Source organism: Apostichopus japonicus, chromosome 14 (genome assembly GCF_037975245.1).
Source record: "Apostichopus japonicus isolate 1M-3 chromosome 14, ASM3797524v1, whole genome shotgun sequence".
NCBI lineage: Eukaryota > Metazoa > Echinodermata > Holothuroidea > Aspidochirotida > Stichopodidae > Apostichopus > Apostichopus japonicus.
In genome coordinates, this window is record NC_092574.1 from 7,760,330 (window position 1) to 7,777,935 (window position 17,606).

General features: G+C 41.2%; 1 protein-coding gene across 2 annotated transcripts in view; it reads right to left on the bottom strand.

The window, feature by feature from the left end:
- Nucleotides 1-4,704: 4,704 nt before the first annotated feature.
- The window catches only part of LOC139979875 (uncharacterized), a 40,353-nt gene continuing 27,451 nt past the window's right edge, over nt 4,705-17,606 (bottom strand). For both annotated transcript variants that reach the window (XM_071991057.1, XM_071991058.1), the window contains exon 15: nt 4,705-17,527. In XM_071991057.1, coding sequence (XP_071847158.1) covers nt 8,792-17,527 — 8,736 coding nt within the window. In that variant the 3' untranslated portion in view covers nt 4,705-8,791. The remainder of the gene's footprint in view (nt 17,528-17,606) is intronic.

Genomic DNA, 17,606 nt, shown 5'->3' on the forward strand with positions numbered 1-17,606 from the left:
CTGTTTGGCTACAACCTATCCGGAACGGGCGCGTTATACGCAGCTTTCCAAACAAAACCTCTTCTCTATTTAACTTTGCCCAATGCGCTTTCCCAAAGTTCTGCATATTTCAGGTTTAGACAAGGCGCCTTTACGTCAGGAAGCGATAACAAAATGTCCACACCGAAATATGCATGGTTTTTCAGAATGAGCATTATACATTGTTAGAGATATTCTCCCGATTAACATTTGCCTCATGCAGTTATGTATAAGTTTTTGGATTTAATGACGAAATCATGAAAAGACCAGTAATTGGTGTTCTTTCTCGATATAACTTTCCCTGAAGTTGTAAATACGGCTAGATTGTGTATACTCGTTTATGCTTGAAATAGTTACGGTAGTTTTTGTCGGATAATTTCTTCTCCCCCCCCACCCCCCCCCCCCTATTTGCTGGGCGAGTTACTGAATTCTAACGATTAAAGGATTAGGTTAAGAAAAGGAATTGGATTGATTCGATCGATTGATTATCCGATTGATTATTTATTTTATTCATTAATGAAAAGTGCTTGTCAAATATTTTTAAGATTGCATTCGTTATTCTGCTTTATCTCGCGTTCGATATGAATGCAAATGAATCTAAACAGATGAACACTCAATAAAAAGAGAAACGATAAAGATAAAAGCAAAATATTCACCAGTTTTTAACATGTTTGGAGTTCTACATAATCTATTACTCATTAAGTTTTTATGAATACTTGTAACACGTAAATCTATACAATTATAGGATGCACATTTCAGAAAATTGCAGAATTACAGAAAAAAAAAGCGAACATTCTTCATCACAGCTTTTTTTTGGGGGGGAGGGGGGGTGAAATTGAGGAAATGCTGAAATCTATTCCGTTGTTATATTAACATTAATCCTTTATTAATGTAATATGTCTGGAAATCGAGATGGCTGACTTACTATAATTCACATAGTCACTTATTAATGGTAATGATAATTAATATCTTCATACAGGAATAATAAAATTTGATGCTTGATGAAATCTTAATTAAGAACTACCGTACATTGTATTGAGATTTTTTTTATCAATGATTTTGAATAACATCGAAAATAACAAAATTAAAACACATAAAACTGTTTTAAAACAAAAGTGACATTTTTTTTAAAACTTCTTTCAGTCAAACGTAATATTTTTAAAACAGCTTAAACTCCATTTTCAAAAAGGCTGATTTTCCATGGAATGAACCTTGTATTTTTGAGCCGATCATTCAATGAGGTTGCGTTTCAACTCAGTTTTTTCTCTCTCTTGAAAAGCTCATCTAAATAAGTCAAGAAAACTATAATGTTTGAATATTTAATATCATCACTTAATATACGCCAACGTAATAAATCAAGAGAAATTAATGTTAACTTTATTTTGTCATACAAGACACAACCAATTGAAAACAAAAAGCGATAATCCGTTTGATCGGTCGCCCCAAGATGAATAACCAATCGATATGTAGAGAGAAGATGGGGTTCTCGCTTCCTCTTGCTTAGATACTCCTTGCTTCAGCCCTGTCACCAGAAGGGATAATGCGTGTCAGATCATTTGGACATGCCGTTTCGAGAAGGCGGGAAAACTCATGACAGCTTAATGGTTTGTTTTAAAAACCAATTTAAGCTTCATCGTCGATAATTGTGAACGGCTGCAGCAATAGACATGCAAGGTTCCCGTTAGGGACCTCTACAATTAAATTTAGAGTCCGAACCTCTTCAATAAAAAAGTCTCCAAGGCAGAAAGGTGTTTCAACTGCGACTCATTGAAATCCTAGAATCTGAAGATAAGAGGAAATGGGGAGTCAAAAGAAGAAACGGCGCGTTGAACCCATTTTTTTTAAATCTTTTTTTTCCCCTTCTTTTTCTGAAGTTGTTGCTGAACTATCCCATCGATGTCAGTTTACCTTAGAACAAATCCTGTTTAGAGAAGAATGTCCCCAAAATAACAATTGACGTTTGCACAGGAGCTGTGGACCCTTAAGGCCAATCATTCTACCAGGCTGCAGTTGGTAATGATAATTTATATGGAGATATACAAAGGAGAGAGTTATAACTTCAGCCTTTGAAGAAAAAAGCTGGTATTATTAAAGCTTATTATGAGAAACCACAGTATGTTTTACTTCAATTAATATTATTACGTTTTTTGTTTTACAGTTTTACTATGTAGTATCATGAATTTCCATCAATTTGAAGTTGTCAAGGGACGCCATCTTTTTGTTCAGTTGTTCATTAGTTAACTCAATTTTCATATATGTCAAGGAGCCAAAATGAGTAACTATTGACTGAGGTTAATTCTAAAAAAAAATGCAATAACACAGTCACAGTGACGAATGATATCATCGGTTATGTATCGGTTATACTTTGGGTTTCACAAAGCATTTCAGTTCAGAAACAGGGAGGTAATCATGTCTAGAATGTCCTGAACAATGTAAACTTGATAATGACGTCATGCGGCCTCACGGTCAAACCTAAGTAATTATGTTACTCCATTATTTTATCAATACTTTATTCTAAAGACAATAATAGTTTGACAGTGTCGCAAACGACTGTCATTCGTTACTAACATTTTACAACACTTTATTGAAAGTTTAGCAATATTTTAATTGTACATTGTTTCATATAAACGCCATGAAGCATTTGTTCCCACCCAGCAGGCAGCGCCTCGGCTACCGTACTAATTTGTCCAATCGCTCGATGAGATGTCTTGACTACTGCATACAAGTAAAGCAAGTGTAGGCCTAAGTATATCTCTTGTGAAAGACGATGCTGGTGGCCCTCCTATCTCCCCTTCACACCCCTCCAAGCTGAGCTGGTCCTAACTAGACCAGTTTTCATTCTGCACATCTAACTGTGCCTACCAATGTTCTTAAGTACAACTCGCTCCATAGCTATTTGTTTTCAAAAAGCAGAGATATGAAAAACGAACATTTATCAATTTGAGGACGATAGTTTGGGAGGGGGGGGGGGGGGGCTTCAACCGCCAAAAATCAATGAGAAGCCAACTTCTAAATTTACCCAGGGGCATGCACCTTGAAAGGCGAATCAAGGATTTACAAAGTAGGGGGTGTGGCCCTGGGTTTGTTGAAGCAGACAACCATGTCATGGGGTCTGGTCTAGGTTCCTCCCCCTAATACAAATATATATATATATATATATATATATATATATATATATATATATATATATATATATATATATATATATATATATATATATATATATATATATATATATAATATAATATATGTGCTAAAATGAATAAACAAGAGGAACTTTAATTAGAGTAACTCCTCTTTCTGACATGTTTCGTAGCTTCTGCTTGAACTTCACTAAAAGAGTACGAGAAATATCCGAAAATGTTTCAGCTTCCCAGGATGGGGGGGGGGGGGTGAAAGTGGGGAACACCGCCTCCTGCGGTTCTCCACTTTGACCTCCACGTGTTTACTCCCAACCAATAATAGTCTGCCCTATCCCGACAAACACAAATACCGTTCTGCAGATTCTAATTTAAACACGGATTAAAAACACTAGGTATATATCTCTATACATTTGCCGTGTTCAATACATCCATTCGTAACCACTCCGTAAAACATTACATTAGTAATAGACCTGTCAAGCAACTACTCTTCGGAAAAGTTACTCTATACAAGAAAATATCTTTCATGAGTACCACATATAATAACCTGTAAATACGCCGTCGGTGTGGCAACATTTTGCACTTCACCCCTCACCCTCCCCCTTTCCCAGGTTTCCTGTCATAACGTATCTTCGAGTACTGTACTTGTTGGACCGCTATTGGCATTTTCCCCGCAATGTAATGGAATAATAGTTGTAACTAATTGGATAGAGAGGGGTACTTTTCCCGAAAAGTCACCCTAGAGAGAACCTGGGCACGAAAACCAAACAACTAACCGACTGATCCGCTCTCTTAACCCCCAGTCCCCTTGTATCGAAACTGTGTTATCATCATCAGGTGAGTATCACGGTTCCCCTTACAATAGGAATATAATGCCTAACAAGATCTTAGTCAAAAAGACCGAGAAGATAAAGAGAGGGGGTAAGACTAAAAGTATATTAATGACAGTACGCAAACGTCCAATAATTCATTATTAAGCAGCCTGACTTATACCCTCAAGTTGAAAGGCAGTCGGCGGTACTCATGCACTGGTAGATAAAAGTCTGGTTACGTTTGCCAGAGGAAAAGGGTGTTTTTAGGCCTCCTTTTTGTATGTGTGTGTGTGGGGAGGGGGGGGGGGGCGGGGTGTTCAATAAGGCAATCCATGTCTCAGTGAGAGAAACCCTTGCGTGGTGGCAGTATAAGTAAAATGTTTTGAAATTTGAGCATGAGTGACCATTATTTGTGACTGTCTAGCATATTTTGGGATCTAGAACTCTGACTGAAAATTCGAGCAACTTCACGCTAGAGAATGTAGCAAAGGGCACCTATTGAATTTCAATCATTCTTCTGTTTCACTATTTTTCTACATCAAAGCGATGAGAGACAGGGGAGGGGGTTATCGGATGGGGGCGAGTAGGGAGAGGTGGAACAGGAGATATGCTGCGGGGCTGCACAAAGGGTAGATGGAATATGACCCAGCAGGAGAAAATAAACCTCCTTCCACAAAGTGATGTTTCTACCAAACAACAGACGATTCAAAACAGAAGCAAGAGAGAGATAAATATTAGTTTTTAACCATTTTATATTGAAACAGTTTGGCATATAATTCTATAATGCACTGGTTGTTCTATGTACACGCTGTACATAAGGAACCAAACCAAATGAAAAAAAAAAATGTGAAAAAAAAAAAATTGCTTATAAGAATCTGTCTCTTTTGATAAATACAAGCAGAACAATTCAATACAAACCAGCTTCAAAATGTTGATCCTTTGTAACATACATTAAGTATAAAAAATTGGGAATTAAAAAGGCAAAAAAAAAAAGGAAAAAAAAATTCACAACAATTTCTAACAACATATATTCCATTTTTTACTGTAAAATATTCACACAGATTCTCTTAAATAGGCCAAAACAAAAAAAATAATGTTTAATTTAATTTCTTATATCCTCTTTCTTTCTTATACTGTTAAGAGGGGTCATTGGATAATCCTTAAGGCATCCGTAGTTTTCTAAACACTGTGTCCGTTGGCTAGTACACTCCTCTATACACCATTTCATTCCGTCCTAATGACGATACAGGTTTCCTATGTTCTGTCATACTTGAAATGACTCTGACTGAAAGGCATCTAAACCCGCTGTGAAGACTTCTTTGAACAAGTCAAATCCTTTACTTCTTCGATGGCTAAAAATAGGCTTTGCAATTCTGAGATTAAAAAAACATAGGGTTATGTGTGTTACACAAAGCAAAAGTGTGATGCATGTTTAAAAGGAAAAAACAGACTCCACAATGCTACAGAAAAATTGAGATGTTACATATCGTGCTTCTTCCTACTTGTTCTTTTTGTATTTTCTCCAGACTAAACACAATTCCTCCCCCCCCCCCACCCCCTTTTCTTCTTCTGTTATGATATCAAGTTGAACAGTGTTCTGAGGTTATCAGTATTTAGCCGTTTAGTTAAAGTAAAACCACTCCTTGATTATACAACAGACATTATACTTCACTCAAGTAACACTCATTATGTACTTTTAACTACGTTTCAAATAACTAGAGTAAGTTAAGAGTAAAGACACCACTTCCTTCCTGATATTCAGGTACCTCTATGTTATCAGCAATTTCAGTGTATGGTTTTGAAGTATAAAACTACCCCTTGATGACACCCCACATGTGTGGAGGGTATTTATCAAAGGGCCAAAAAAAAAAAAACATTTCACATACCTACATAACAAGTAATTACTGAATCATATTACCCAGTACAATTTGTTAAAATTTTATATCTGAAGTTTTCAAATAAGTTATCTGAATGAGTACATTATCTCTCAATCATCCACACTTCTTGTTATTGTCTGTGAAACTGGTATAAAACCAAAAACTCCTTTCCCACTTACACCCCCCCCCCCACCTACAACGCAACAAATCAGATCAACCAATCAGATTGTATCCCTAATGTTACTGGAGTATAAATCTTGTCTTATTTTCCATTTCAGTGCTCATGGTAAAAACCATTCATTTTCTGATTTAAAACATTACCCCGCAACTATATATCAGTGGTGCTAACGACACACAGTTTTACAAGAAAGGAAAAAAGAAAATAGAAAAAAATGAAGATATTTCTAACTTAAACTAATATTGCACAAGCAACTGAATTCTTTTCATACATTTTACAAAATTTCTGTTTTACAAATCCAGGATCAAGAACACTGTCGAGTACCTTTTCGATTCCCCTTAATTGTTAACGTTAAAACTAACAAAACAACAAGAACTTTAGGATGTACTGGTAGAAATTTCTGGCCACTGGAGTCTCCTGAGGGGAGATCGGAGTAAACGGTCTTCAATTTTCAGAAATGAAGAAATAGTACAATTTGATTTAAATTAAACAAACTCTCTTTGAACACCCAAATACTATAGAGAGACCATACCCGATGAGAGATATTTTCACTTCAAGAACAGTCCATGGGAAAAATCAAAAGAAGGTTGTATAAAACAACACACACAAACAGATGCAGACGCATCTCACTATGGTGTTGCTGTTATCATCTCATTTTATGATCACAGATAGCTTGAAGGTAGCACATGACCAATATCATTCTCCTTTCTTTACTAATTGCTCTATCAGTTTTATTCAGTAATTTTTTTTCAGTTTTTAAAGTTCTGGAAAGTTTGGTTACAGGATTTCTAGGGGTACACTCCGGAAGATTGTAAAAGTAACGACCGGCATATACGAACCGATGCTTTGTAAGCTGAGATTTCGGGTACGTTAACAAAATATTACGACATGCTGTTTGTATGCCGACTGTCGCTATGACGATGGAAGGTTAAGAGATCTGCTATCGGGTATGCCAATTACCATGAAGGCAATCATGATTCTCTGAGTTAACGAACGCCAACCATCCAAATGACACTGGTGGTTGTTTATGAGTTGTGCTGTCGTATATGTTATTGGAATGCTATGGTACTGCCACTTGAAATGAATCTACATGCTGATGGATTTGAACTATTAAACCCAGTGACATAGGGTATACGTCAGTACGGTGGGAAGTTCTCAGCCACCAAACCAAGGTATGTTAAGAATTCTACTATCATGGATGTTTCTTGATGTGCTCAAGTGTGTTTAATACATTCTATAAATGATCTGTCATTCAATGCAACTTGAAGGTTATGCTCTCAATTTTTTTCTACGACCCCGATCATCTAAACGTTGAAAGAAATAAAGGTAATCAAATTTTGAGCAGGCACGGTTGGGACCACTTGCCAATGCTTATACCACCGTATACTGTCCTTCCACACCATGCTTCAAAGCACTAGTACTGGGAGTTTGAGCAGTTCCTCGCATTTATTCCAATAGTACTGCTCATACTCTCAGTACAAATGCTTTGAAGCACGACATGAAAAAAGAGTAAATAAAAAATGATGTCCAAACTGATATTCTTGATATTCGTATACAATGACCACTTGGATATGCCACAACTTCACAACTGGCCAATCTGTCATTCTTAAACCTAGATCAAAGTATCCACATAACATTGCAAACAGACTCTCCATTTAACACCTTCTTCATATAATATCATACAAGATAATACTAACGATACCTTTCTTGAAGACGACATTGGTAATGAGTAACGTTACACTAAATCTGCTTTATCACCTATACGTGAATAGTTTGTTAGGATTAAGATGGGATTACAATAATATAACTTTACGACTTTAAAATTGTGATTGGTCGAAGAAAAAAGCATAATGTCACCGGCTTGTTTTTCAGCATCATGCCAGCTGTTTACACCCAAGCAGTATGTTCGACCCCCTACATCAATTTCAACATATTATTGCCTACTTTGCACTCAAAAACGCATGGTGCAAGTTACTTGCCAAGGCGGGTGCAATTTCCAAAAATATGTAAAGTGTACAAGCTTTTAAAAAAGTCAGCAGACAAATCAACGAATGCAAAAAAAAAAATGAGAGATGATTAATGACAAACAGCAGTCAAGTTGAGATGTTTGGTCAGAGCTTACCAAAGTGGTGAAAAATATAGACTTAAATTTCATTTTGTCTGAGTGATTTTTCAAGTTATTTGTGGATGACAAAATGTCCTCTTACAATAAAGACTTTGTCATCCCCTAGCATGATTATGTTATATAAAGGACTCTTGCAATGGAGTACCTCAGTATATTCAGATATGGATATACCCCCGCATAATATCGAAACATCTAATTGCCTTTCAATTATCTCCGTCTGGGAACTTTGAAAACATAACTGTGCAATTCAGTATTTAATGAACAAGAATGTAAACCGTTTTCGTACTTGACCAAACTGCCTTTCAGAACTGACTATATAGGCCTCGTACCCACTGGTTATGAGGAATTTCCGGTAACATGGGTAAATCAATCACTTTTCTGTTAATCTGTATAACAGCTTCCGCACCAACTCCAACAGCATCATACACACATTAAAATTATTGCAAAATCTCTGTCCCATTCCAATGGACAACTTTCAGTCCCTGAGCAGGGCTAATATGCCCTTTTCCCTATACCTGGCCTGGTATGCCAGGTCGGCTTAGTGCCGACCTACGATTGACCTCTGACTGACTTCATCCCGTCCAGGTCGAGCATCCTCTTCGTCATTGGTTAACCACACATCGTTTCCCTTTTTATTGCTGTCACGTCACCACCTGGCTGAGAAATTGTAGGCTATTGGAAATGCTCGTTTCTTCCTTGGTATCTGCCGGAGGCCTCACCTCCTTCACTCTCCTCCTCCTCTTACGATGTGGCTGTCGCTTCTCCCCATCCGCCGAGAGGTCGCTCTCCTCCGAGAAGCTCACGTAGCACAGTTCCCTCTTCTCCGACACGTTCCCTTTGGGTGAGGGACAGTCAAAAGGTGATGAGAGCACCCCACTGGATGTACTATGGTTGAGTTCTCTAGTTACACTACTGGACTTTGAACCAACTGTGGGACTGTTGAACGTAACTTTGGGTTCGTCTTCGACTGCAGTATCAAAGTCAAACACATCCATGTCAGGTTTCTTCACTTCCTTAGCAACGACCCCAACTGATTTCTTTACGTCTGTAGCCCTGAATGAGTCTGATCTTGCAACTTGCTTAGCAACTCCCACATCTGAATTCTTTACTTCCTTAGCAACCACCATATCTAATTTTGTTCCATCTTTAGAAACCTCCGTGTCTGATTTCTTGCCTTCCCTAGCAACATCTGTATCCAATTTTTTATCTTCTATCACTGCAGCAAGCATTTTATCTGCCTCCTTTTCTCGAGGATGGTCTGAGGGCGTCTCTGACTGACCTGCCTGTGAATGTCCATCTTTTGTGGAGTTATTCTTGGCCATGTTAGACTTGAAGGATGGACTGAGTCGTGACTTTGGAATACGTAGCTTAATCGGTGTCTGCACCTGTTCCCGCCTGTCTACGCTCTCTTCTGTTTCAGCCTGCTTCTTCTTCGCCTTGGGCTTGAAGTAGCGGTCTATCGTCGTTATCTTGAACTTCAGCCCGTTCATTGGTCCGTCCGATGATTCCTTCACGCATAGAGTACTGCTTTCGAGTATGTTACTGATGATGTGGCTGCCATGTGAATGTCCCTCCTTGTAAGGAGACTTCTTTTTCTTCTTCTTCTTTTTCTTCTTCTGAGAGAACTTTCCCCAGTTTCTGATGACCAGCCTTCCGTCAGCACCTTCAATCTTGAGGTCGGAGTGAGAGCTGTGCTGAGACCCGGCATCGTCACCATCGTCCCCAGACACTGCTGCATCAGCAGCAGCAGCAGCTGGGGCATCTGCAAGAATTTGATTGTCCTGGTCTACAGTGATCTTGTCACCATTATTCTTGACATCCTCCAGCTCTGATATGGACGACTTGGTATCAGGTTCCACAATGGCACCGCCACTCTCTTGCTCCTCGTTGGACACTGGGAATGCATCCGGTCTTTGGCGGTCTTTGTTGCCCGATGACTTAGCATGGTTAGAGTTATGGAGTGATGCTTCTCCCATCTTCATCTCATGTGGTTCCTCATCCTTCTTCTCGACGCCTTCACGGGATTCCATCTCCTTCTTCAATATTGACAAGGAGGTGTCTTCGTCATCAGTGTCTTCTTCCTCTGCAGCCTTGACATCCTTCCTCCGGGTACGTAGAGAGGCCCTCCTTTCATTCAACGGACCTTCCTCCTTCACTTCTTCTTCTTCGACTTTGGCTGCTGCCGCCTCCTTTTCCATTGTTCTTACACGCACTGACCTTCGTCTGCTTCCTTCTTGTTGGTCAGACTCTGCACCTTCTCTGTCAGTCCGTTCCTGAGTGGTTTTCTTGTCCGTGTCATTTGGCTTGGAATCATCGACTGGTGACGATTTGGATGTCCTGAGTTCCTGACCTGCCAGGGTAGAGTTTGATGACTTTTCTGGTTCACCTTCCTTGTTTTCCAATCTGGATTTACTACCTGACAACCATCTCCTCTTGATGGGATTTATCTCAGATGGATTACTGTTCGATGAGTTACTCCTAGATACTACAGATGTCCTTTCCTTTGATACACTCTCTTTTATTTCCTCCATATCATGCACTGTGACTTTCTCTTCCTTCACTGGCAGGCTCAAAATCGCCTCATCCTCCTTTTCCAGAATAGGGGGAGCCTCCTCAGAGAGCTTGCTGGATTGCCCACTTTGGCTATCCCCCGTTGCCACTCTTGGACTTTTTGGCAGTTTAATCGGTGCTGGTTGATCCTCATCCTCATCACTGGTGAAATCGAACACGCCTCCTTTGGTCTTACTCTGCGGTTCCTCCTTCCCAATCTTCTGCCTCCTTGATCGCCTGGCAGTTTTCTTCTTTGTACCCTGAGGACTGGACTTCTTCCTACCATCCTTTCCATGTTTTAATGGTGACCCCCGGATGTGCTTATTGAACTCATCAGCCAGTAAATGCCTCTTGGATATTCCTCTGTTGCTGACTTCGTCTCTCCTGGGTGATAACATCGACGACTTACTGTTCGCTTTGGTTTTACTGATCGGATCCACAGTTTTCTTGGGAGGCTCCAATTTTGGCTGCACCTCATTCTCCAGGCAAGGACTAGCTGCTGCTGCTGAGTTCGTCTCTACTCCTGAATCTTTCGCTCCCGTCTTCACTACAGCTGTGATGTTCCAATTTTCGTCAACCTTTTCCTTCTCTTTACTCTTTGCTGCAACGGCAGTATTACCGTCTGGCTCCGGGACCTTCTTCCTGTCCCTGAGGCGCCTAGAAAACCTCTCTCTGTCGCTTCCTTCTTTCTCCAGACTGTTTGCACCATTTTCTTCAGGTCTTAAGTTAGAAGATGAATCAATCTCTGAGGTATCCTCTTCAGCTTTATCCCCAAGATCTGAAGATATTTTCCCCTCACTTGAGTTTGTGTTCCAATCGGCCTTTAGGGATGGGTCATCACTTATGGTTGATGGGTTGTGTTCAATAGTTGGTTGACTCCCCTCTGGTTTGACATCTGGTACCGATGAACAATCTACTTCTGGGACCTTATCTAGAGATCCTGTGTCAAGAGCACCACCGACTGGGGCTTTAATTCTCACCTCCCTTCGACGCTGAGTAAGGGAACGTGATAGTTTTTTATGGAAATAGATGCCATTTTCTTGACTTAGGGACGGTTCGTTTTTATCAAGGGCCTGCATAATTTCTTTATCCTTGTCTTTCTCGACTAAATCCTGAGTCTGTGGAGCATCGTCTTTTTGAGGAGGCTCATCAGAAGTTGCCTTTGGTTTGGCAAGCAATCCTACGTTATCCTCCACGAAGCGGTTGAACTGGCTGAATGTTGCTGGAATCATTGGTGGCCTAGGGGCAACAAACTCTGGAAGATCAGAGGGATTCCAACCGAACCCACTATCTTTTGGCATGTTATCTAATATATCTCGCCAGCTGCCTTCAGATCTTGGAGGGTTAGCTTCTGCTTTGCTGAAAGGTTGAGTAGGTTTAGATGCCTTCACTCCAAATAAGTTTTTGCTTGTAACCTTGCCTACTTCCCCTATTGTAAATGGCTCCATGAGCTGTTTACCAGGTAGAAGGGGAGGGGATTCTTCCCAAACATTTCCAGGTAGTACTATACTGTCTTTGGACGGTTGTTTCCACAGTCCACCAGAAACACACCTGTCTTTGGGTGCTGCTTCCCATAAGCTGCTCTGAGCAATTCCATCTTTGGGAATCAGTGAGCTGAACAATGGCAATTCACTGATAGGAAAATTCAATCGACTTGGAAAGGGTGTGTCTACTTGCAGGCTGTTATTGCGTTGCAACCTTCTCTGTATGGTCCTTGAGTCCTGAGTTTGACCAGGCACTTGTCCAGGGGCACTCTTACGTCTGACAGAAACGCCTTGTAAGTTCTTGCTTGCTGGGACTTGTGCCGCTCTCCGTAGACCCCAAGGCAGTATGTCGGATGGAGGTGGTAGGATAAGTTTACCATCCTCAGCAAATGGCTCTCTGGGATCTACTTTTGGTGGCACAACTAAAGGGTTGATAATTTGACCGACACTTGGCACGTCAACCTTCTCATCCTCAGGAAAGAGGGTGGGATTAACTCCTGCGCTCAAACCAAAAAGACCCAAATCTTGCGGCTCCTTCATTGATATTTCTGTGTGGAACATAGAGTCGACCGATGATCGTAAGGTGCGAGTAGGCACTATTTTATCTGGTTGCTTACCGTTTGACGGCATGGACTGTCTCCTTGCACTTGTTCTCCTACCGTCGCTAATTTTACCTTCAGGCTGTACCTTTGGAGCATCCAAAACAGTCTGCGCACGGATACGGTCTGCTACCATCTCGAGAGTTGGTACATTGAAATTCCTGGCGAAATTGGCTTCACTGACAATTTGGTGATTGAAGCCAACAAAAGCGTCCTCCGTTTTAGCAGCCATTGGTGGGCGCAACAGCTCCAAGACGGGAGGAGGGAGGTCTGATGACGAGGAATCTGACACCATGTCCGCCATCTTTTCTAGGGATGACTTTTGACCTGGCCACAATCCATCTATAGGAATAGTTTCAGGTGGGCCTAACGGGGGCATGTCCTCAGATCCAGTCCTACTTAGATCTTCAGTCGAATTAAGTGCCATCTCTGGAAAGGTGGTCTCCCCGACGAGATGTGTGGTGGCATTAATGTTTGATCTGAGCGTAGGGATGTTTCCATTGAAGGACTCGATAGATACGACAGCGACAGGTTCTACTCCTTTCGTCACCTCTGTATGACAAGAGATTTCCACATCCGTCTCTTCCTTAGCTGCATGAATTTCATTTCCTGTACTTGGCATTTTGACAGACTCCTGTTTTGCCTCGACGATCTTTGAGGTTGCACCTGAACCAGTGGATGCACTTTCTCTCCTGCTCCGTCTTGTCGAAGTCAAGCTCTTTCGTCCGGTCTTTGTCTCAACATTTGAAACTTTGTCTGCAAAAGACTCGGAGATACTTGGTTTGACCAGCAGCGGTTTTGATTCTTTGTTGGGTCTCTTCCGTGTATTATTTTTTGTGGCAGCCTTTTCCAACTTTAGAGAATGATTGCTCTCCTTCGCCAAATTTCTTGCTCTCCTAGCCACTTTTGGTTGATCTGTCTCTCTATCTTTATTCTTATCTGTCCCCTCTTTTACTTCAAGACACAGCATATCATCAGATATTGGTAAAGATAATTCATGGTTGCTGCTAGGCCCACTTTTGGAATCGTGTTCACACAACCTGTCATCAGATATTGGTAAAGATAATTCATGGTTGCTGCTAGGCCCACTTTTGGAAACGTGAACACACAGCCTGTCATCAGATATTGGTAACGATAATTCAAGTTTGCTGCTAGGCCCACTTTTGGAATCGTGTTGCATTTCTGAAGCGTCTCTTTTATCATTTACAGGACTAATTACACCTCTCCTCAAGGCCCTACCATGATTAGCTACTATGTCATTCGAATAAATTCCTTTATCTCTACCGACAGGAAGTTCTCGTGCAAATGTGGGTGTTGGCGGTCTGTCACATGATTTAATGGAAACTTCAACTGCTGGTTCATCAGCTGAATGCTCAGACAAACTTTTCTCACTTTTCCTTCTTGACTTACTCAAGCTAGAATCAACTTTTCCTTTTTCTTTGCTTAAGGTGTTGTCAACTCTACTGGACTGAAGTCTGGCTACTGCAGATGGTGGAACCGCCTTACTTCTCCTTTTACCCGATGACCTAGCTAACCTGGTGTCTTTCTCGTCGGACTCGTCCAATGAATCTGCAAGTGAGCTCCTATCCGAGGATAAGGATCCTCTCCGTCGTGAAGCTCTGCTCAGCCCTGTGAAGGTCTTGGAGGCACTTTTATTCACAGAATCTGCCGATGGAGGAGGTTGAGACAGGGTCCCTCTCCGTCTCCTCTTTGACTTGGGTGTGCTGTCTGGATCATCCGTAGATTCAGAGTCAGCCTGGGAGCCTCTCTCACTTGAAGCGGAGCTAGCTCGTCTTGAGAGCCTTATCCCCTCCGCCGCCTTGAAGAGCTCTTCGCTGGGATCCAAATCAAAGATGGACACTGGTTCATTTGTGTCCAACCCTTTGTCAATATGTAGGGTATCATCAATACCTTGGACATCAAATATTGATGTTTCCTGGTTGTCAGCTGAGGAGACATCATCACTCATTGATGTCTTCTTCCCCATCTCACCAATTTTCTGCTTTGACCTTCCTCTCTTATTCACTACATCACTATCATGTGGACTTTGAACTTTAACTGTGTCTTCTCCATTATGCAAACAAGTTGAAACCTCTCTCTGTTCCTTGGCAAGTTTTTTGCTCTCAGCAACTTCATGCTTTCTCTGTGATCTCTGCTCAGACTTTGATTTGTACCTATTGTCATGACTTTGGTTTTCCCCTGGCAAGACTGGCGGTTCTTCTAGTTTTGACTTTCGATGAATTTTCTTTGCATCAACCTTCCTTTTGTCACTATCTTTCAACGATTGTGGTAGTTTTTCTTTCTTGTCAATCTGCTTCCTGAGTGGGTTATCATTTCCTTTACTCAAGACTGGTGGTTTATTTTCCTCCTTTCTACTTGGCTTCTGCTTCCCTTCCCTAGTTTTAGATGAACCAAGGTCTCTCTTTTCCTTCGAGCTCAACAACTTTCTCTCATCTTCCTTTTGTGCTCTTTCACCATTTATCTTTTTGCTCTTATGAGATTTCGTTCTCTCCTTTTGTCCTTTATCGCTAGTTCTGTCATCCCTTGATGTGTGACGAGATTCTTTCTTGCTAGCAACCAATTCCTTTTCGGATGAATCCTGTTCCATCCCAGGGGCAGTTCTGTTAGGTTGATTTGACTGCTTCTTTTGAGTTTTGTTGCTCTCTGCTTGAGATAAGGAGTGTCTATGTTCACTACTCCTTTGTCTCATCTCTCCATTTTCTTTCAAACCACTTCCAACATCTCTTGATGACTTTGTATCATCTAACACCTTTTTATTTTTCCCTGCCAAGGACCTGTTATCTACAGAGGCCATGTTGTCTTTCTTGTGTTGCTGCTTCTTGGCAACTTTCGATGTCATATCGTTATGTCTCTTCTCTGCACTTTTACCTGAGATGGAATCCAACCTATCCTCACTATGATGGTTAGACCAATGTTCCCTGCTTAGCTCATTGCTTTTTCCTTCTTTAGCTTTCTTACTGTCAGACTTCTTCCTCTGATGATCTTTAGGAGCCAAGTCTGGGCTCTTTTTCTTCTCTGGTTTGTGCTGCTCTTTAAATTTTGCTTTTGAAGTTTCCCTGATACTGTCCAGACCAGTCTGCCTGGACTTCCTTTTCTTTTTGCTTTCATCGTTCGTCTTAAGAGGAACCCGTGTCTGTGATTGGAATATATCCTGAGCAAGGACTTTATCTACAAGCTTTTCGTCTTCTGGCCCAAGTTGGAAGGGCTCCTTACCGAGTATGTCTTCCAAATTGTCCGACTTTGAACCAAATAGATCCCCGTGTTCTTGCCAATCGGGAAGTTTACCGTCGAGACCACTGAGTAATCTCTCTGCTGCCAGGAATTCCTGTTCTTTCAAGTTGTTCTCGATACCATCAGTTAGAGGAGTTAATTTATTTTTCATGTCTTGGCTGGAGATCTTTACATCAAAGATTTCATTGGCCAGAAAATCAGCTGCATTCTGATCTTCGGCATGTCTTTCAATGAAATCTTCAAATCTGCTTCTGGCATGTCCTTCTTCGAATGGTGTCAACGGAGCTAACGTTCTATCACCCAGTACTTCTTGCAGGAGGAATTCGGCAGCATTCTTGTCCTCGTCATGCCTTACCTCCTTCTCCGACTGTACCTTCCGTTGCTCAGAAGTTTGCCAATATGTCCACTCCTCTTTGACCTCCAGACCTTGCCCTAAAAAATGATTCTTTGGGTCTTCTTTTATGACATGATTTTTTGTGTGAATCGAGTCAGCGCCTGCACTCTTCTTTTTCCTTTCAAAGGTATTCCCTTTACGTTTGGCATCTTTGAAATTCTTGCAATCCTTATTATTGATGGAATGTTTGGAATCTTTCTCTTTCTTTTCGATGCTTTTCCTTTTGGCAGGTTTGTGATCTAGTTTATGATTCTGAACAGAATTCGGTTTCTCCTTTCTATGAAATGTTTTTCGATCATTCTGATCCAATTTATTCTGTGACACCGGCCTCTCTTTGAGTTTCTCCGACTTATGAGATTTCATCGGCGTCTTTCCTTTGACCTTCTTGGTTATATTTAAATTTCCCTTTGAAGGTTCTGAATTGTTCTTTTCTACTGAGTCAGTTTCACTGCTCTCCCTATCCGGTGTATCACTTACATGGTTTGGCTTCCTCTCTGGTGTGACCTCTCGGCTTTCACCTTCATCGCCACCGTCATTCCCGCCTGGAGAACTCTTTGACGATGAGTCCGACAGATGGGAAGTTGGTGTTCCTCCCTTCCTGGATCTGATTTCATCTTCATATATTAATTTACCATCCATACTGGATACCCTTCTATGCTTTACCCCTCTTGTATTGCTAGAGACTGGCCCTTTCACTTGCGCTAGTTTTTCCTTTAACCTAGCCGCTACCTCAGCCTCTTTCTTCTTCCTAGCTGCGACCTTCTCCCTCTTCTTCTTGTCTCTCTCTTTCTTGGCTTCCATCTCCAGATCGGAATCGTCTTCTGAAGTTTCATCGTCGTCGTCGTCGTGGAACATCAGCTTAGGTCCGTCCGACGGTATCGATAGCCATTTGTTCAGTATGACGTCCTCTGACATCGGGAAAGGTACCCGAGCACTGATCTCCCCAGCTCTGGCTGCCCAGTCTACCTCCTCGTCTGTAATTCTGGTGAGATTGCCATTGAAAAATTCACACTGCTTTTTGAAGAGACCTTCCCGTAGACGCAGCATCTGGCGGCTGAGTTTTTCTCTCCTCTGGACCATGTAACAGAGATTACGAACCTGAAGACAAGAGAAGCCACAAAATTTAAGAGGAGGAAATGCGAGTGAAAATTTCAAATTCGTCGTTTGCATTATCTAT